The sequence below is a fragment of the Capricornis sumatraensis genome, chromosome 5 (genome assembly GCF_032405125.1).
Source record: "Capricornis sumatraensis isolate serow.1 chromosome 5, serow.2, whole genome shotgun sequence".
Lineage (NCBI taxonomy): Eukaryota > Metazoa > Chordata > Mammalia > Artiodactyla > Bovidae > Capricornis > Capricornis sumatraensis.
The window spans coordinates 66,788,787-66,809,932 of NC_091073.1; the positions used below are offsets into that span (position 1 = coordinate 66,788,787).

The 21,146-nt window shown below is 37.0% G+C and overlaps 1 protein-coding gene across 1 annotated transcript in view; it reads left to right on the top strand.

Moving 5' to 3' along the window:
* Window positions 1–17,385, top strand: part of DPY19L2 (dpy-19 like 2) — a 93,440-nt gene extending 76,055 nt beyond the window's left edge. Inside the window, exons 18-22 of the mRNA XM_068972835.1 lie at window positions 6,109–6,228; window positions 7,152–7,326; window positions 13,985–14,084; window positions 15,389–15,514; window positions 17,235–17,385. Of these exons, the coding sequence (XP_068828936.1) occupies window positions 6,109–6,228; window positions 7,152–7,326; window positions 13,985–14,084; window positions 15,389–15,514; window positions 17,235–17,385 (672 nt within the window). The remainder of the gene's footprint in view (window positions 1–6,108; window positions 6,229–7,151; window positions 7,327–13,984; window positions 14,085–15,388; window positions 15,515–17,234) is intronic.
* The last annotated feature ends 3,761 nt before the right edge of the window (window positions 17,386–21,146 follow it).

Sequence of the window (21,146 nt, forward strand, 5' to 3'; positions counted from 1 at the left end):
AGCCTTCATTTTTGTCTAGTCCCTAGTTTATTATATTATGTGATTACTTTATATTAGATCCTTTATATTTAAGTCCATTTTTATTTTGTGTTTTATATTATAAACAAAGTTTTTCTGTTATTGCCAAAGGGCTTTATATGACATACAGCTGAAGGCATATGTCATAACGTACAACTTATTTGGAGCTATTCCGTTGAAAAAGTGAAGTGATACAGAATTTGGGGGAGGAATTACTTCTTTTGAGAAACTGGTATTGAGTAATATATTTTGGGAATCCATACACTTCTGTATTCACAAATTAATAGAACTAGTAGGCTCCAGTCCATGGGGTCACTAAGTTGGGCACGACTGAGTGACTTCACTTTAACTTTTCACTTTCCTGCATTGGAGAAGGAAATGGCAACCCACTCCAGTGTTCTTGCCTGGAGAATCCCAGGGACGGGGGAGCCTGGTGGGCTGCCATCTCTGGGGTTGCACAGTCAGACACGACTGAAGCAACTTAGCAGCAGCAGCAGCATTGTTGAATAGTTTGTTGTTTGGATAGAAAGCATAAGTTAATAGTGCAAAATTATTATTACAGTTTTTAGATAATTGAGAACTGAGATGCACCAATAGGTGTGGAAGTTACAGGAAAACAGTAGTTCAGTTTTAGAAAAGATTTTCTCACATATATACAGCATCTATCTTTGTAATAGGTGTATTCCTATTCCGGAAATGGTGAATATTCTGTTCATAGATTTATAGAAGTGATCCCTGTTTTGGGTAGTTGATTAAAGTAGATGGCTCACATAATCTACCAATCTGTGATTTAGTGGCCCTCCAAAAAGGACCTATTTGGGTGTGAAATGTGTAGGTTTCTTTTCTTTCTCCAAAGCATGATTCAGATTTTGTCCAAGGGTGAGTCTGACTAAAGGAAAATGAAGGGTTGATTTTGAAATACATTTTCCACATTCCAAACTTGGGTTCAAGAATTATTTTTAAAAATTAAAGATGGCAGGTTTTAAACATCATTAAAAAAAAAAAGCTTTAGGTACAATTTTTGCCATTCTGTTTTGTTTTTATTTTATTTTTATTTTAATTGGAGGCTAATTACAATATTGTGGTGGTTTTTGCCATACATTCACATGAATCAGCCATGGGTGTACATGTGTTCCCCATCCTGACCCTCCCTCCCACCTCCCTCCCCATCCCATCCCTCAGGGTCATCCCAGAGCACCAGCTCTGAGCACCCTGCCTCATGCATCAAACCTGGACTGGCGATCTATTTCACATATGACATGTTTCAATGCTATTATCTCAAATCATCCCACTCTCGCCTTTTCCCACAGAGTCCAACAATCTGTTCTTTATACCCGTGTCTCTTTTGCTGTCTCACATATAGGGTCATAGTTGCCATCTTTCTAAAATTCCATATATATGCATTAATGTACTACATTGGTGTTTTTCTTTCTGCCTTACTTCACTCTCTATAATAGGCTCCAGTTTCATCCACCTCATTAGAACTGATTCAAATGCTGAATAATATTTTATTATTATTAATGATATTAATGTTTAATCATTAATATTAAATATTAATTGTTATGAAAATGATATTTTTAATAGCTGAGTAATATTCCATTGTGTATATGTACCACAGCTTTATTATCCATTCATCTGCCGATGGACATCTCAGTTCAGTTCAGTTGCTCAGTCATGTCCAACTCTGTTATTCCATGAACAACAGCACGCCAGGCCTCCCTGTCTATCACCAACTGCCGGAGTTCGCCCAAACCTATGTCCATTGAGTTGGTAATGCCATACAACCATCTCATCCCCTGTCGTCCCTTTCTCCTCCTGCCCTCAATCTTTCCCAGCATCAGGGACTTTTCAGATGAGTCAGCTCTTCGTATCAGGTGGCCAAAGTATTAGAGTTTCAGCATCAACATCAGTCCTTCCAATGATCACCCAGGACTGATTTCCTTTAGGATGGACTGGTTGGATCTCCTTGCAGTCTAAGGGACTCTCAAGAGTCTTCTCCAACACCACAGTTCAAAACCATCAATTCTTCAGCACTCAGCTTCCTTTATAGTCCAAATCTCACATCCATGCATGACTACCGGAAAAACCATAGCCTTGACTAGATGGACCTTTGTTGACAAAGTAATGTCTCTGCTTTTAATATGCTTCTAGGTTGGTCATAACTTTTCTTCCAAGGAGTAAGCGTCTTTTAATTTCATGGCTGCAATCACCATCTGCAGTGATTTTAGAGCGCATAAAAATGAAGTCTGACACTGTTTCCACTGTTTCCCCATCTATTTCCCATGAAGTGAGGGACCAGATGCCATGATCTTCATTTTCTGAATGTTGAGATTTAAGCCAACTTTTTCACTCTCCTCTTTCACTTTCATCAAGAGGCTTTTTAGTTCCTCTTCACTTTCTGCCATAAGGGTGGTGTCATCTACATGTCTGAAGTTATTAACATTTCTCCCAGCAATCTTGATTCCAGCTTGTGTTTCTTCCAGTCCAGCATTTCTCATGATGTACTCTGCATAGAAGTTAAATAAGCAGGGTGACAATATACAGCCTTGACGTACTCCTTTTCCTATTTGGAACCAATCTGTTGTTCCGTGTCTGTTGTTCCATGTCCAGTTCTAACTGTTGCTTCCTGACCTGCAGACAGATTTCTCAAGAGGCAGGTCAGGTGGTCTGGTATTCCCATCTCCTTCAGGATTTTCCACAGTTTATTGTGATCCACACAGTCAGAGGCTTTGGCATAGTCAATAAAGCAGAAATAGATGTTTTCCTGAAACTCTCTTGCTTTTTTGTAGGTCCAGCGGATGTTGGCAATTTGATCTCTGGTTCCTCTACCTTTTCTAACACCAGCGTGAACATCTGGAATTTCACGGTTCATGTATTGCTGAAACCTGGCTTGGAGAATTTTGAACATTACCTTACTAGCATGTGAGATGAGTGCAATTGTGCAGTAGTTTGAGCATACTTTGGCATTGCCCCTCTTTGGGATTGGAATGAAAACTGACCTTTCCATTCCTGTGGCCACTGCTGAGTTTTCCAAATTTGCTGACATATTGAGTGCAGCACTTTTACAACATCATCTTTTAGGATTTCAAATAGTTCAACTGGAATTCCACCACCTCCACTAGCTTTGTTTGTAGTGATGCTTCCTAAGGCCCACTTGACTTCACATTCCAGGATGTCTGGCTCTGAGTGAGTGTGAGTGATCACACCATCGTGAGTATCTTGGTCGTGAAGATCTTTTTTGTACAGTTCTGTGTATTCTTGCCACTTCCTCTTAATATCTTCTGTTTCTGTTAGGTCCATACCATTTCTGTCCTTTATTGAGCCCATCTTTGCATGAAATATTCCCTTGGTATCTCTAATTTTCTTGAAGAGATCTCCAGTCTTTCCCATTCTATTGTTTTCCTCTATTTCTTTGCCTTGATCACTGAGGAAGGCTTTCTCATCTCTCCTTGCTATTCTTTGGAACTCTGCATTCAAATGGGTATATCTTTCCTTTTCTCCTTTGCTTTTTGCTTCTCTTCTTTTCACAGCTGTTTGTAAGGCCTCCTCAGACAGCCGTTTTGCTTTTTTGCGTTTCTTTTTCTTAGAGATGGTCTTGATTCCTATTGCCTGTACAATGTCACAAACCTCCATCCATGGACATCTAGCTTGCTTCCATGTCCTGACTATTGTAAGCAGTTCTACGATGAACATTGGGGTACACGTATCTCTTTCAATTCTGTTTTCCTCAGTGTGTATGCCCAGCAGTGGGATTGCTGGGTCATATGCCATTCTGTTTTAAATATCAATTACATGTTTATGATTATAAGAATAGCACTTGTTTTTAAAATTTGAAAAACCAGAAAAATTACCAATCAGGAGTAATCTCTGTAGACTTTTTAGGTATACTCTGTTATAGTCTTTCCCCCTGTGCATATATATTATATACACACATAAATGGTTTTCACAGAATTAGTATTATTTTGTAAATATAGAATTTTATATTCTGAAAACTTTGGTTCAGTTGCTAAGTCGTGTCAGACTCTGCAACCCCGTGGACTGCAGTACACCTGACTTCCTTATCCTTCACCATCTCCCAGAGCTTGCTCAAACTCATGTCCATCGAGTTGGTGATGCCATCCAACCATCTCATCCTCTGTCATCCTCTTGTCCTCCTGCCTTCAATCTTTCCTAGTATCTGGGTCTTTTCCAGTGAGTCAGTTCTTTGCGGCAGGTGGCCAAAGTTATTGAAGCTTCAGTATCAGTCCTTCCAAAGAATATTCAGGATTGATTTCCTTTAGGATTGACTGGTTTGATCGCCTTCCTGTCCAAGGGACTCTCAAGCATCTTTTTCAGCACCACAGTTGAAAAGCATCAATTCTTCAGCATTTGGCCTTCTTGATGGTCCAACTGTGATTCTGTACATGATTACTGGAAAACCCATAGCTTTGACTATATAGACCTTTGCTGGCAAAGTGATGGAGATGCTTTTTAATATGCTGTCTAGGTTTTGCCATGGCTTTTTTTGCAAGGAGCAAGCATCTTTTAATTTCATGGCTGCAGTCACCATCTGCAGTGATTTTGGAGCCCCCCCAAAATAAAGTCTGTCACTGTTTCCATTTTTTTCCCCATATATTTGCTATGAAGTGATGAGACCAGATGTCATGATCTTTGTTTTTGAAAACTGTTCCACACCATTAAATAGTCTACCAATATATTAATGTCTATATAACATGTGATAATGGAGCTTCTCTGGTAGCTCAGATGGTAAAGAATCCGCCTAAAATGCAGAAAATGCAGGAGACCTGGGTTTGATTACTGCATTGGGAAGATCCCCTGGAGAAGGGAATGGAAACCCACTCCAGTATTCCTGCCTGGAGAATCCCATGGACAGAGGAGCCTGGGGGGCTACAGTACATGGGGTTGTAAAGAATCAGACACAGCTGAGGAACTAACACTTTACTTTTCACATGTGAAAATGCAATAATTTACTTAGTCTTCTGTATTGTTCATTTAGTTTGTTTCTATTTCTGGTGTGAAAAACTCACTTAAGTTACCATCTTTGTAGAAGTATTTTTATGTTTTGATTATTCCCTTTAATACCTAGAGTCAAAATTTAGGTTGGTTTGGTTCTAGGGTCTTGGCTAGACCCTAGCCAAGGTTGGCTCTTTTCTAAGATCTTGATAAATATTGCTAAATTACAAAAATATACCAATTATTACAGTGTGTGGTTTCATGGCATCCTCTCTAATACTCAATATTAATTTAATATTTGTCAGTTTTATAGATGAAAATATTATTTTTACTATTTACCTTGTTTTAATACTAGTAGTTTAGAACATGAATTTTTAGTTACTTTTACTTGTATTAATTCTTTGTCCATTTATGTACTGAGAAGTTTGTTGATATTTTATGAATATGTCTGTTAGAAAAGTTTTGTTTGAAAACTTAGTGCAACTCCATCTTAATCAAAATGGGGTGTCCTACCGATTAGTTCAAATATTTATACAATCCCACTGCTTCTGAAATAATCTAGATTGTGTTACGATTTTTGTTGCTGACTGAATATCACAAATTTTTGAAGCATCCCATATTTTTAAGTCTCTGTGACTCCCTTTTTCACCTGGTGTAGGTCCTTGCTCAAATACCACCTTTTTGAGGAGTTCCACTTTGATGATCCTAAGTACACTTGCACCTTCTGCTTGTGACCTCACACCACAGCCTGCACTTCAGTCTCCTTTTCAGCTCGCCTTCCTTTTCCATCATACTTACCACTTTCTCAAAGACTGTTTAACAGGCTTTGTTATTTGATATGTCCATTTATTTTCTGTCTCGCCTTACTAAATGTACTAAAATGTGAGTCTCATGAGGACAGGAATTGCTCAGTGTCGTTTTAGCACCCGACTATATCCAAAGCACTCAGAACAGTACCTGGCATATAGCAGGCATTTGATAAATCTTTGTTGAATAAATGAATGAATATTAATAGGTGTATTACTGAGTTAAAAGATCCTTGTCCTAGTGAATAACAATAGTTTTAATATACTTTATTGTACATATACTAATTTTAAAATAGGAAGTGAATATTAATTTTGTTTTGTGTTTTTATAGATAATTTTTCACACATTGCAGTTGTTTGCATTCACTCCCCTTGCCATTTTAATTATGAGGCTGAAGCTCTTTTTGACACCTCACATGTGTGTTATGGCTTCCCTGATATGTTCTCGGCGGGTAAGGTATTCATTCTTTCATAACTGCTCTGTAACACTATAGCAACTGCAATGTAGTTACTCATGGTTTTGCTCACTAATCTAAAACATAAAAGCACTCGGTGTTTTTTTTAATCTCAAGTGATTTAAAGTACTAGTTTGTGATTCATTATAGCATAAGAAAAGCAAACTCAAGTAGCCTTGAAATTTATTCCTAGACTTTAGCTGATAATTCTGTGACTTTCCCCTCTATTAGTATTCTCACTAATATAGTTTCTGAAATTTAGGTCAGTGTTAACAGCTTCATGGCCCATCAAAACTATCCTCGAGTGCTCGTGTAATACTAGAGAAGATGCAGAGCAATTGCTCTAGTATTGTCCTGCTGGGCTTGGATAATCTGTGGAAAAGTTGTCAGTTTCTAGGGTTCTGTTACTGTAGTTCATATGCAAGACAGCTAGATAAAGTAGCTAGAATTTTGGGACCAAGTTACTTCTAGAGACCCCTTACTTGGTTTTGATTATAAATGTTTTGCCTTAGAATATCATAATACTTAAATTCCTGAGAGGATAAAAATTTTCAGTACTAATGGTGTTTTCCTAGATATTCAAGATGTCCATAAAAGACATCCAGATATTACAGGATTTAGTTCGAGGATATGTCAGAATTATGATTTGTTAACCTTAACTCCTGATTGTAAATCTGTACTGGAAGGATCAGGTATTTCTTCTTTAATTCTTTCAAGAGGACAGTAAGCTCCATTTTTAACTGGATCATATAATTCTAAAATATTTGCTGGTTTTAAACAATAGATAATTATTATATTTTGTATATTATTAGTATCAAATGGTAATCCACCTTGGTTTAGGTAGAAAGGTGAGAATATATTATTGACCCAATAGCACTGTTCATATAAGAATTATAAATAAATGGTTTCTTTCATTTCAGCTCTTTGGCTGGCTTTTTTCCAGAGTTCGTTTTATGCCTCTTATCCTCAGTCTTGTATCAATAATGTCAATACAAGGTTATGCAAACCTCCATAATCAATGGAGCATAATAGGAGAATTTAATAATTTGCCCCAGGAAGAACTGATACAGTGGATCAAATACAATACCAGGCCAGGTATGTAGCTGTTTTGATTATATGTATAGCTAGCACACACACATACACTTATACACATTATAGGTTGTTATACATTTGTATATATTGTATAGTTGTCATTTCATATATATATGTGGGTATATATACAATAAAAAAAAACACATGCATTCATACCTTCACACAGTTTCAGTGTGTCAGTTGCAGTGTTCACCAAATCAAATTTCCAAAAGGAAATTTTGTGTCCTTTTTAAACCCCTCCTGGATATCTGTCAAAAAGAATTTTAATTGATATCTAGAGTTAATAATTGTTCACAAGTTATATGCTATAACTCTGAGATTATTATTGTATTTTAATCATAGCAGTGACACATCAAAGTAAAAAACCTTTAATGACAAACTTTTGCACTGTGTGACAGGCCACTGGAGAAACCAGTTTTGACTGTGGGGAGGTTAGCAATACCCTTCCCATGACTTCCACTAGTGCATACCCTCTGCTTCATGTCTATAAAACCAATCTCATATAGAAGGATTAAAATCTTGGACGTTCAGGTTTTTTCACTAACTCTTCTCAAAAAGATGATTATACATGCTACTTTAAAATAGTTTAAAATATTCTTCTAGTTTTTCTTCTCTTACAGTCTTTATCTAAGACTGCCTCAAGCAGATTGATATTTACTTCATTTTTAAATACCTTTCCAGAGAATGAATATATTCTATGCTATTTTCTGCAACTACTCTATAGTCCTGTGTGAAACAGTTTTTTTCACGCTTAATTTCTTCCCCATGATTTATTTAAGTTTATCCTGTGACTCTTTGAGCCACTTTTCTCCTATCTCTTATTTGGTAGTCATCATTTTACTAGTTAGCTATCATTAAGGTAAACTTCTTTGAGAAACCTATATGCAGGTCAGGAAGCAACAGTTAGAACTGAACGTGGAACAACAGACTGGTTCCAAATAGGAAAAGGAGTACATCAAGGCTGTGTATTGTCACCCTGCTTATTTAACTTCTATGCAGAGTACATCATGAGAAACACTGGGCTGGAAGAAGCACAAGCTGGAATCAAGATTGCCGGGAGAAATATCAATAACCTCAGATGTGCAGATGACACCACCCTTATGGCAGAAAGTGAAGAGGAACTAAAAAGCCTCTTGATGAAAGTGAAAGAGGAGAGTGAAAAAGTTGGCTTAAAGCTCAACATTCAGAAAACAAAGATTATGGCATCTGGTCCCATCACTACATGGGAAACAGATGGGGAAACAGTGGAAACTTTATTTTGGGGGGCTTCGAAATCACTGCAGATGGTGATTGCAGTCATGAAATTAAAAGACGCTTGCTCCTTGGAAGAAAAGTTATGACCAACCTAGATAGTATATTCAAATCAGAGACATTAGTTTGCCAACAAAGATCTGTCTAGTCAAGGCTATGGTTTTTCCAGTGGTCATGTATGGATGTAAGAGTTGGACTGTGAAGAAAGCTGATCGCCGAAGAATTGATGCTTTTGAACTGTGGTGTTGGAGAAGACTCTTGAGAGTCCCTTGGACTGCAAGGAGGTCCAACCAGTCCATTCTGAAGGAGATCAGGCCTGGGATTTCTTTGGAAGGAATGATGCTAAAGCTGAAACTCCACTACTTTGGGCACCTCATGCGAAGAGTTGACTCATTGGAAAAGACTCTGATGCTGGGAGGGATTGGGGGCAGGAGGAAAAGGGGACAACAGAGGATGAGATGGCTGGAATACATCACCGACTCGATGGACATGAGTTTGAGTGAACTCCGGGAGATGGTGATGGACAGGGAGGCCTGGCGTGCTGCGATTCATGGGGTCACAAAGAGTCGGGCATGACTGAGCCACTGAACTGAACTGAACTGAACTGAAGGTAAACTTATAAACTTCAACTCAAATATTTGGTCTGTGGCTTTCAAAGGATGACAATGACAATGCCTCATCACTTAGACTCTAGGTCTTAGAGCTTCCAGGCTAGTTTAATCAGAATTTTTGAATTAATACTTTATTTTTTCCCTATAAGGTACAAGGTAGTTACTGCCTTTACTCTCTCTCACCCCTCACCACTTACACCTGTTTTTCCAAAGCTTTAAAAGGTATCTGTTCTTTTCATGTTTGCTTGCGTCTTTGTTCCAGTGTTTGTCTTGGGTTCTTGGCAAAGAAAGCCTATGTTTAGCAACTTAACCTTCTAAGAGATTTCCCACAAACTCTTACCTCAGTTTTGCCTCTTCTTTGATACTACCAATTTTTCTCATCTCTGTATTATGAGTTCTCTCATGGTTACCACATGTTTTATTAAAAGAAGCTTGAGATTCTGTAATTAAGGTGAGACTAGAGCTTACATTCAGGTCCACCATGTAGCTTTGCATAGTTTGTACACAGCACAAAGGTGCTCAGTTAAGAGGACAAGTGGGAACTCTAATCCAGCCTGTGGTCCACTCACAAGTCATGTGTTAGTGAGGTTCTGTCAGATCTGAAGGGATCTTTTTTCTAATACATGCAGTAGGCTAATTGGAGATATAAATATATTATAGAAAAGATCCTGTGGTTTCCCTGTCATGCTCATATTTGATGCTGTACTCCCAAGAGGAAAGAAGCAGCTAAGGAGTATTTCTCCCTCTCCTTCTGTTTCATAGACAGTTTCTTCTCCATGGCTTCAGTTTTTTCTGGACAGGCGTCCCTAGTTTCTTCTGGATGACCCTGGTCCTGAGCTTGGGTCCCTCTAGCCCAGAGTTTCTCAACCTTTGTTGGCAAAGTAATGTCTCTGCTTTTCAATATGCTATCTAGGTTGGTCATAACTTTTCTTCCAAGAAGTAAGCGTCTTTTAATTTCATGGCTGCAATCACCATCTGCAGTGATTTTGGAGCCCCAAAAAATAAAGTCTGACACTGTTTCCACTGTTTCCCATCTATTTCCCATGGAGTGATGGGACCAGATGCCATGATCTTCGTTTTCTAAATGTTGAGCTTTAAGCCAACTTTTTCACTCTCCTCTTTCACTTTCATTAAGAGGCTTTTTAGTTCCTCTTCACTTTCTGCCATAAGGGTGGTGTCATCTGCATATCTGAGGTTATTGATATTTCTCCTGGCAATCTTGATTCCAGCTTGTGCTTCTTCCAGCCCAGTGTTTCTCATGATGTACTCTGCATAGAAGTTAAAGAAGCAGGGTGACAATATACAGCCTTTTCCTATTTGGAACCAGTCTGTTGCATGTCCAGTTCTAACTGTTGCTTCCTGACCTGCATATAGGTTTCTCAAGAGGCAGGTCAGGTGGTCTGGTATCCCATCTCTTTCAGAATTTTCCACAGTTTATTGTGATCCACACAGTCAGAGGCTTTGGCATAGTCAATAAAGTCCACAGTATGAAAACGCCATTCAGATATGACCTAAATCAAATCCCTACAATTATACAGTGGATGTGAGAAATGGATTCAAGGGATTTGTTCTGATAGAGTGCCTGAAGCACTGTGGACAGAGTTTCATAACATTGTACAGGAGGTGGTGATGAAAACTATGTCCAAGAAAAAGAAATTCAAAAAGACAAAGTGGTTGTCTGAGGAGGCCTTACAAATAGCTGAGAAAAAAAAAGTGAAAGGCAAAGGAAAAAAGGAAAGATACACTCATCTGAATGCAGAGTTCCAAAGAATAGCAAGGAGAGATAAGAAAGCCTTCCTAAGTCAACAATGCAAAGAAACAAAGGAAAACAATAGAATGGGAAAGACTAGAGATCTCTTCAAGAAAATTAGATTTACCAAGGGAACGTTTCATACAAAGATGGGCTCAATAAAGGACAGAAATGGTGTGTACCTAACAGAAGCAGAAGATATTGAGAGGAGGTGGCAAGAATACACAGAACTGTACAAAAAGATCTTAATGACCCAGATAATCACGATGGTATGATCACTTGCCTAGAGCCAGACATCCTGGAATGCAAAGTCAAGTAGGTCTTAGGAAGCATGACTATAAACAAAGCTACTGGAGGTGATGGAATTCCAGCTGAGCCATTTCAAATCCTAAAAGATGATGCTGTGAAAGTACCGCACTCAATATTCCAGCAAATTTGGAAAACTCAGCAGTGGCCACAGGGCTGGAAAAGGTCAGTTTTCATTCCAGTCCCAAAGAAAGGCACTGCCAAAAATGCTCAAAGTACTGCACAATTGCAGTCATCTCACCTGCTAGCAAAGTAATGCTCAAAATTCTCCAGACGAGGCTTCACTAACTGAGAACTTCCAGATGTTCAAGCTGGATTTAGAAAAGACAGAGGAACCAGAAGTGCAAGCTGGAATCAAGATTGCTGGAAGAAATATCAATAACCTCAGATATGCAGATGACACCACCTTTGTGGCAGAAAGCAAAGAGGAACTAACAAGCCTCTTGATGAAGGTGATAGAGGAGAGTGAAAACTTTGGCTTAAAACTCAGTGTTGAAAAAATGAAGATCATGGTATCCAATCATGGCAAATAGATGGGAAACAATGGAAACAGTGACAGACTTTATTTTCTTGGGCTCCAAAATCACTGCAGATGGTGACTGCAGCCATGAAATTAAAAGAAGCTTTCTCCTTGGAAGAAAAGCTATGACAGACCTAGACAACATATTAAAAAGCAGAGACATTACTTTGCAGACAAAGGTCTATCTAGTCAAAGCTATGGTTTTTCCAGTAGTCATATATGGATGTGAGAGCTGGACCATAGAGAAAGTTGAGTGCCGAAGAACTGATACTTTTGAACTGTAATGTTGGAGAAGACTCTTGAGAGTTGGCCAGGAGATCAAACCAGTCAGTCCTAAAGGAAATAGATCCTGAATATTCATTGGAAGGACTGATGCTGAAGCTGAAGCTTCAATACTTTGGCCACCTATGTGAAGAACTGACATTGGAAAAGACCCTGATGCTGGCAAAGATTGAGGCAGGAGGAGAAGGGGATGACAGAGGATGAGATGGTTGGATGGCATCACCGACTCAATGGACCTGAGTTTGAGCAAGCTCTGGGAGATGGTGAAGGACAGGGAAGCTGGTGTGCTGTAGTCTATGGGGTTGCAAAGATTTGGACATGACTGAGTGACTGAAGAGCAACAACAAATTCATTCAAAGTTACATTTAGAATGGTTAATTATAGTTGAAAATAAATATTCAATTGTTTCCAGTAGATCTGAGTAATATGCCTAGTTCTTATTGGTGGTTTTACTTTGCTGATTAAAAGTGATAATGATCATCATAATTATATAATCATTTATTATATGATTATAATAAGTCATATTTATTTCTTTCCATTTGGTCTTTTTGTCTCTCAAGAAATACAACTAAAACTGAAGCCACACAGTAGATTTTGGTGTATCACTAGTTATAACCAAAAAGCAATGAATTTATACATGTTATTACTCCAGAAAGTACTACTAACACGTAATGAAATAGTTTGATGAAATGTATATATTTATAAAGTCAAGGCTTAGTTATGAATATTTAAAAGTGATCTGAGGGAAGAAAACAATGCCTTCATCTGGCAGGTTCTCAGGATTACAGTTCATAACCCACAAAACTCACTTTAAAACATGTACCATGAGACTTGCCCTTCATAAGTGTTTTAGTTCCTAGAACTTTAGACTATTGGAACAAGATATGAAATTTTACAATTTTTTCCAGTCCTGTCTTTGTAGTGCTGTCTGTTAGTATAGCATTTGAACAGAACAGTGTGCTCTAGTGAAGTGGCTAAGAGGGTGGGCCCTGATAGTTCCTCGCTATGCTGTCTTGGGCCAATTGCTTTGCTGTCTCTTAGCTTCCTAATCTACAAAACAGGTATAACATAGAACCCACCCCCAAAGCTGTGCAAGTTATATTGTATAATCACCAAGTATATGCCACCAAGATAACATTTAACAAAAGTTGGCTATTATTATGTAGACTATCAATAAATATTAAGTGAAAAAAAAAAAAGAATGCTGTCAATGATTATTATTTTAACTGTACTTCATCTTTGGAGAAGGCAATGGCACCCCACTCCAGTACTCTTGCCTGGAGAATCCCCTGGATGGAGGAGCCTCGTGGGCTGCAGTCTGTGGGGGTCACGAAGAGTTGGACACGACTGAGCAATTTCCCTTTCACTTTTGACTTTCATGCATTGGAGAAGGAAATGGCAACCCACTCCAGTGTTCTTGCTTGGAGAATCCCAGGGACAGGGGAGCCTAGTGGGCTGCCGTCTGTGGGGTTGTACAGTTGGACACAACTGAAGTGACTTTGCAGTAGCAGTACTTCATCTTTCTTGGGCTTCCCTGGTAGCTCTTCTGGTAAAGAATCTACCTGCAATGCAGGAGAGCCTGGTTTGATTCCTGGGTTGGGAAGATCCTCTGGAGAAGGGGTAGGCTACCCATTCCAGTATTCCTGAGCTCCCCTGGTGGCTCAGATGGTGAAGAATCTGCCTGTGATATAGGAGACCTGAGTTCGATTCCTGGGTTGGGAAGATCCCCTGGAGGAGGAAATAACAACCTACTCTGGTATTCTTAAAAATCCCATGGACAGAGGAGCCTGGTAGGCCACAGTCCATGGGGTCAGAAAGAGTTGGACATGACTGAGCAACTAAGCACAGCACATCTTTCTTAACTGGGTTCAAATATTATAGATGAGTAACTTTTGGTTTTCTTTAAAACATGTTGTTAAGAAATGTAATCTTGTTTTCCAGATGCTGTTTTTGCTGGTGCCATGCCTACGATGGCAAGTGTCAAGCTTTCCACTCTTCACCCCATTGTGAATCACCCACATTATGAGGATGCTGACTTGAGGTGGGCAACTGATAGAATACTACAACCAGACATACCAATGACTTCTACTGACTTACAGGAATAGGGAAAATTTTTATATACACACATACACATTCTTTCATCCTCATGTTCATTCTAGAAGTTAAAAAGTAGTAACAATTCAGAAATTACAGCATGTACCTGTTAAAGCAGCCTTAATAAATTGCTGAAAACTGAAAAAAGCAAAACTGAATTTTGCTCAAAGTAAAAAAATAGATCACATTTATGACTAGCCTCTGTGTGTTTCTATGGGTGTGTGTATTCCAGTGACACTCCTAAGTAGTAGTAACAAGAAGGGAATACACTTGGCTCATGGCCATCATTTGCCAACCCCTGTTCTAGATTCCACAGCCCCTTTGCCTGATTTAAGAAACCACTCTTGATCTTACTGGGGGCCAGTGATTAGCCTTTTTTTCACAGGTAAAAAGAGTTTATGAAGTCCACTATGTTAAATGCTTTTACGAAAATTTGGGTTGCTCTTTTATTAGTTGATTATGGGAACCCTAGTTTCCACTGAAATCTGAAAGTTTTGTTTTCCTTAAGTGACTTTTAAAAATCATTTTAATCATCCTAGTAATTGGATAATCTTTTCCTTTTAATGTGACTTTGGTTTATTGTTAAAGGTAATATTTTAAAGTTTTATGTTTGGCTGTGAAGATTGGGCATTCTGTATGCTTGAACTCTTAAGAAAAGTCTAATGTATAATTGATCATTTACTTAGGATTTTATAAAAACTCCCATTTAGAACTAAATCATCTGTCTACCATATTTTAGTAAGCATTCCTGTTTCTCAAGCTTCTGTTAGGGTACTTTCCCTACCTGACTACTACTGTAGATGCTCACTGTCTAATTATTCTATTTACTACATTCAGCTTCAACTCATATGTCTTTCAAACCTTCTCTAAATGAAATTATCTACTGAAATCTGTATTTTCACTATATTTAGCCTCTATATGAATTTCTTCCAGATTAGTTGATTTTATAAATTATGCAAAGGTACTTTTATATTCTGAACTATTATACTGCTACCTATCTCTAGACTCTAAACTGGCTTATACACTGATAAACAGCACCTGCAAAATTCAAATTTCTGTAAGTTTTAGAACATTTAAAATGTAAGTAAAATGTGGAAATTTCTATCCCCAAATAATTCATGCTGTTTGGGGTCATGTATAATCAGTGCTCCATCCAGTAAGCATTGGGGTTTTAATTTGGTAACAAAATTTCTTTAGTCAACTCTATTATCACTTATTTAGAAATTTTTTTTAACTTGTTTGAATTTAAAGAGCTCGGACAAAAATAGTTTACTCCGCATATAGTCGAAAATCTGCAAAAGAAGTGAGAGATAAGTTGGTGGAGTTACATGTAAATTACTACATTTTAGAAGAGGCATGGTGTGTTGTGAGAACTAAGTGAGTATGAGCCCTATGCTCTATGATATATGGTATATATTAAAGCAATGAATGTTTTACTTCATTACAGCAGTCCTGATTCTTTAAAAATTTTTATTTTAAATTAATTCCATTAAATTGTTATCTTGGTATTTTATTTAAAATTCTTGCATGGAATTATACTATTTAAGCATAATGTAATTTCAGAAATGATAGTGTATTTTGCTATCCTAATTCTTTCATTTTAACATCTGAATGTAGCTTTTTTCCATAATTTTCAAGTTTTTTAAACTTTTATTAGATATCTAAAATACAGATTTGAATTTATGGCAAAGTGAGATACTAGCATTCTGCTACTACAGCTGATTTATATTGGCTTTATAAGACATATAAGAAAAGTTTCACATAACTCAGAAGGACATAATAAGAAAATGTTTCTTATTAACAGTTTTAAATTTCTAAATTTTGAATACCTAAAAATACATCAAATTCTGAGATGTGTAATGAATATCTTCAGGCCTTTGTTTAGTCTCCTTGATTTAAAAAATCCTTAGTTGTATTAATCTTAACATTAAGAATTTTCATTTCTCCTATGAATAATTAGAAATTGGCTATATGAGACTTTTGAAGAGCTAATTTTTGAGATTTTAGTAGCTAATCTTTGTATCTAATTTTAAAATTGAATAAATAATGTATAGGAAGAAGTGTATCAGTACTTGCAAATGTGCGTGAGGTCTAAACACTCCAATCAAATGTCAGAGGTTGAGACTGAATACAAAAGCAAAACCCATCTATGTCCTTCCTTACAGGAAGATGCATTTTAAGTACAAATACATGAAAGAAAGGATAAAAATGTTACCACTTGAGTAACCAACCGTGTGTGTAGCATATGCTAAATATGTATTTTCTAGCATATTCTAAAAAGGCAACACTTTTTAGTGTGGAAGGAAGATCAGTACTTACCTAGACTGATGTTTCAGGGAGAGGATTGACTATAAAAGGGTACAAGGGAACTCGTTGAGGTGATGGAAATTTTCCATGTTATGATTATGATGATGCTCACACACTTATACACATTTACCCATGCTTATGAAAATTTACACATAAACTGGGTGAACTTTATTGTACGCAAATTATACCTCAATATAGACTGATTTTGTCTGACTTCTTCCCTGTAATGATTCCTGTGCAGGGTTATTCTCTAGTGGGAAATATCTCATTCAGTCCACTCAGAAAGGGAAGAGTTGAGGGGAGTAACAGTGGCGCAAGAGCTTCTCTTTCCTGCTTTGGACTTTATATGTTATCATGCTAATTTAATTCAAAATTTAAGTTCAAGAATATGAAGTAGGTAATTCATCAGGAATTAGATTAACTATTAACTTTGCTTTAATTTGTCTCATTTTACTGTAAATGGGTATTATATTTGGATAGCAGTACCGTTTAGAACATATATTCGTTTATATTTCACTTTGAAGGTGGATTTTTAAATATATGTTTCTGAATTACATTGAGCTCTTATTATTTTATTCAATAATATACTGGTTATTTGGTTAACTAGAATATAAGAATATAGCATAATTTCATTTTATTATTAATATCTCTAAATTTTAAACATGTTTTTTGAAATGTACTAAGATCTTTAATTTATTAAATGTCTCTAAAAATCTGAGATATTTTATAATTATAGTTCTTCTAGATATGAATGCATTTTTAATATATATATGTGTGCTTATTTTTTCAGGCCCGGTTGCAGTATGCTTGAAATTTGGGATGTGGAAGACCCTTCTAACTCAGCTAACCCTCCCTTATGTAGCATCTTGCTAAAGGATGCGAGGCCATACTTCACCACAGTGTTTCAGAATAGTATGTACAGAGTGTTAAAAGTTAATTGAGAAAAGACTGCCCTTTACACTGTGGTGCGAAGAGGTGCACAAAAACAATCACTTTAGTTTATTTACATTAATAAAAATCACAAGCTTTAATAAGGACCCTTAAAAACAAGATAACAAAAATGATTTAAACTTTTTCTAATTTCTAAAAGGTAAATTATTTCATTGTTTTCCATTGAATGTCAGCCTTATTAAACTTGTCATATAAATGAGTAAATCATTTCGTATTCCATAAATAAATGTTCATCTTAAAGTTTTAAAGAAGAAAAATATATGTAAGAGAACAATGAAATTGAATAAATCAAGACTATATAAGTCCTTTTGTATCCAACTAGGCAAATTGCTTCTAAGTTCCTCTAGTATTCTAGGATGTACCAACTCAAACTCTTTAAAACACTTAGAAGAGACTAATGCAGTTTCTGAAATGACACTTCCCTAAGATTCTGCTACTGATCACAACCTCTATCTTTGTGAGGAAATTTGTTTGTAACCGTGTGTCTATTAAGGTTGTTTTTGCTTTTAGTAGCCCTCAGGAAAGATCTTTAATAGCTTTTAACAACTTTTTTAAAAAAATCATTTTAAGTTTTTTTCAAAACAGCTTATTTTGCAATGTTTTCAATCTTTTTAAATTTATTTATCCAGCCAGATATTTTCCACTGATCAGTTCTCAATTTAAGTTCAGCAGATTATTAATCTGTCTTTAGAATACAGTGGGGTTTTTTTTTTCTTTTACTATCCAAGTAAAATTGTTATAGTATACAGCCAAATTTAGGTCTTAAGCATAATCAGAAAAGAAAACCCAGTTTTATCAAATAAAATTGAAGAAGCAAAGGCATTTTCATCTTGAAGTCCTGTAGCTCATTGGTCATAGTCATTTTTACCCCAGTCACCATCTTTTTTAATAATATGTTTTAAGTCCTTATTTAGCTTTGGTTTTGGATGAGGACAGTAATGTTTTATAGATCCTCTCTTCCAGTATAAAACCTACCCAACAGTAATGCTTTGAAAAGTGTTAGTTAGCTGGAAAATACGGTTGCCAGGTGGAAAGGTACACACTCTCTCTGACTGATAGATGGTGAATATGCCAGATCTGTAGTATTTTAATGTGCATCTGCTTTAATAATCTTGGAATATTTGTGATCCCCTTGTTTTGGCCCTCTCTGTGTTTGAGACGGCAAAAGGCCTTAGTGCCATAGGTCAGTTCATATTTTATAGTAGGCAGAAAATTACATACACAGGAGAACCAATACATTATTTTTCAACTTTTATTATAATTGTAAAATATTTTAATACAAGATACAGGACAGCTAAGAGTACAAAATTGTATTTATATTCACATTTCACATTTTGATCTAAGTATGGGGCAAAGAAGTAAAGGAGATAGAACACCTAACACAAAAATTCAAATATATTTTGGATGATGCTTTCATAGGAACTATTCTAAAGAAGTTGGTAGAATTTTTAAAGAACTTTATCAGTTAATAAAATATGCAGTACAAGTATATTTACATGGGTTTATATATAGGGAATCAAAATTATTTTCAACTTTTGTAGTTGTAAAATATTTTAATACAGGAGGCAAAGCCACTAAGAAAGCATTATTTTAGCATTTTCAAATGTTTCATTTGGTATAAATGTGAGATAAAGAAAACAGCTACAACACCTAAGATTAATGAAATTAAAGTGGCACATTTTGGATAGTATTTTCATAAGCAACATTTAAAAGAAATTGCTAGAATGTAGCAACAAAAATGGATGAGTTGGATTAACTAAAACATATTTCATATAAATATAATGTATTAATATGAATTTATGTTATTTTCACATGCTATATATGTTTTAAATTAAAAAAGTCCTTGAAGATCCTGGCATGTGTTTTCTGTCTTTCTTCATTCTTTACTAAAACACATTTGGAAATTGAAATCACTCTGATATGAAAGTAGAAATCATGGTTTCCCGACCATGTTTACATTGATAGTGTTTTTTTAACCATTTTAAAACAATTCTGTGTAGTCTCACACAAAAGGCAATGTACTATGGAGGAAATAGTGTGGCTTTGTAACCAGGTGGATCTCAGTGTGAATCCTGATAACTTTCATTTACTAGATATATTACCTACCATCCATCGAAAAGATATTTCTTGAACACTTACTGAATGTCAGGCACTATTCATAGCTATGTGGCTTGACTCTGAAAACTTCAGTTTATTAACACAAAAAGGAGACTCACATTACCTACTTGCAAAGTCATTTTGAGGATTAGTGAGATGATGTGTTACAGCACATACAGGCCCTTGACAATTGTTAGCCCATTTACTCTTTCTCCCTTACCCACAAATAACCAGTTCTATAATACCGTGTTACCTGGTGTGTTGTCTCATTTCAGAGTTTCAAATAGTCCTACTTAAAAAAAAAATTTATTCTTTAGTTGGAGGGAAATTGCTTTACAGTATTATGATTGTTTCTGCCGTCAGTTCAGTTCAGTCACTCAGTCGTGTCCGACTCTTTGCAACCCCATGAATCGCAGCACGCCAGGCCACCCTGTCCATCACCAACTCCTGGAGTTCACTCAGAGTTGCATCCATCGAGTCAATGATGCCATTCAGCCATCTCATCCTCTGTCATCCCCTTCTCCTCCTGCCCCCAATCCCTCCCAGCATCAAAGTCTTTTCCAATGAGTCAACTCTTCGCATGAGGTGGCCAGAGTACTGGAGTTTCAGCTTTAGCATCATTCCTTCCAAAAAAATCCCAGGGTTGATCTCCTTTAGAATGGACTGGTTGGATCTCCTTGCAGTCCAAGGGACTCTCAAGAGTCTTCTCCAACACCACACTTCAAAAGCATCAATTCTTTGGCGCTCAGCCTTCTTCACAGTCCAACTCTCACATCCATACATGACTACTGGAAAAACCATAGCCTTGACTAGACGGACCTTAGTCGGCAAAGTAATGTCTCTGCTTTCGAATATGCTATCTAGGTTGGTCATAACTTTCCTTCCAAGGAGTAAGCGTCTTTTAATTTCATGGCTGCAATCACCATCTGCAGTGATTTTGGAGCCCCAAAAAATAAAGTCTGACACTGTTTCCACTGTTTCCCCATCTATTTCCCATGGAGTGATGGGACCGGATGCCATGATCTTCATTTTCTGAATGTTGAGCTTTAAGCCAACTTTTTCACTCTCCTTTTTCACTTTCATCAAGAGGCTTTTTAGTTCCTCTTCAATTTCTGCCATAAGGGTGGTGTCATCTGCATATCTGAGGTTATTGATATTTTTCCTGGCAATCTTGATTCCAGCTTGTGTTTCTTCCAGACCAACATTTCTCATGATGTACTCTGCATAGAAGTTAAATAAGCAGGGTGACAATATACAGCCTTGACGTACTCCTTTTCCTATTTGGACCCAGTCTGTTGTTCCATGTCCAGTTCTAACTGTTGCTTCCTGACCTGCATACAGATTTCTCAAGAGGCAGGTTAGGTGGTCTGGTATTCCCATCTCTTTCAGAATTTTCCACAGCTTAATGTGCCATACAACAATGTAAATCGGCCATAATTAAACATATATCACCTCCCTCTTGAGCCTCCTTCCCGAGCCTTCCTCCCATCCCCAACTCCTACCCCTCTAGGTCATTACCGAGTGCCTGGCTGGACTTCCTGTATTATACAGGAACTTAGTACCAGCTATCTATGTTACACGTGGCAGAATATGTATGTCGATGCTACTTTCTCCATTCATCCCACTGTCTCCTCCTCACACTGTGGCCACAAGT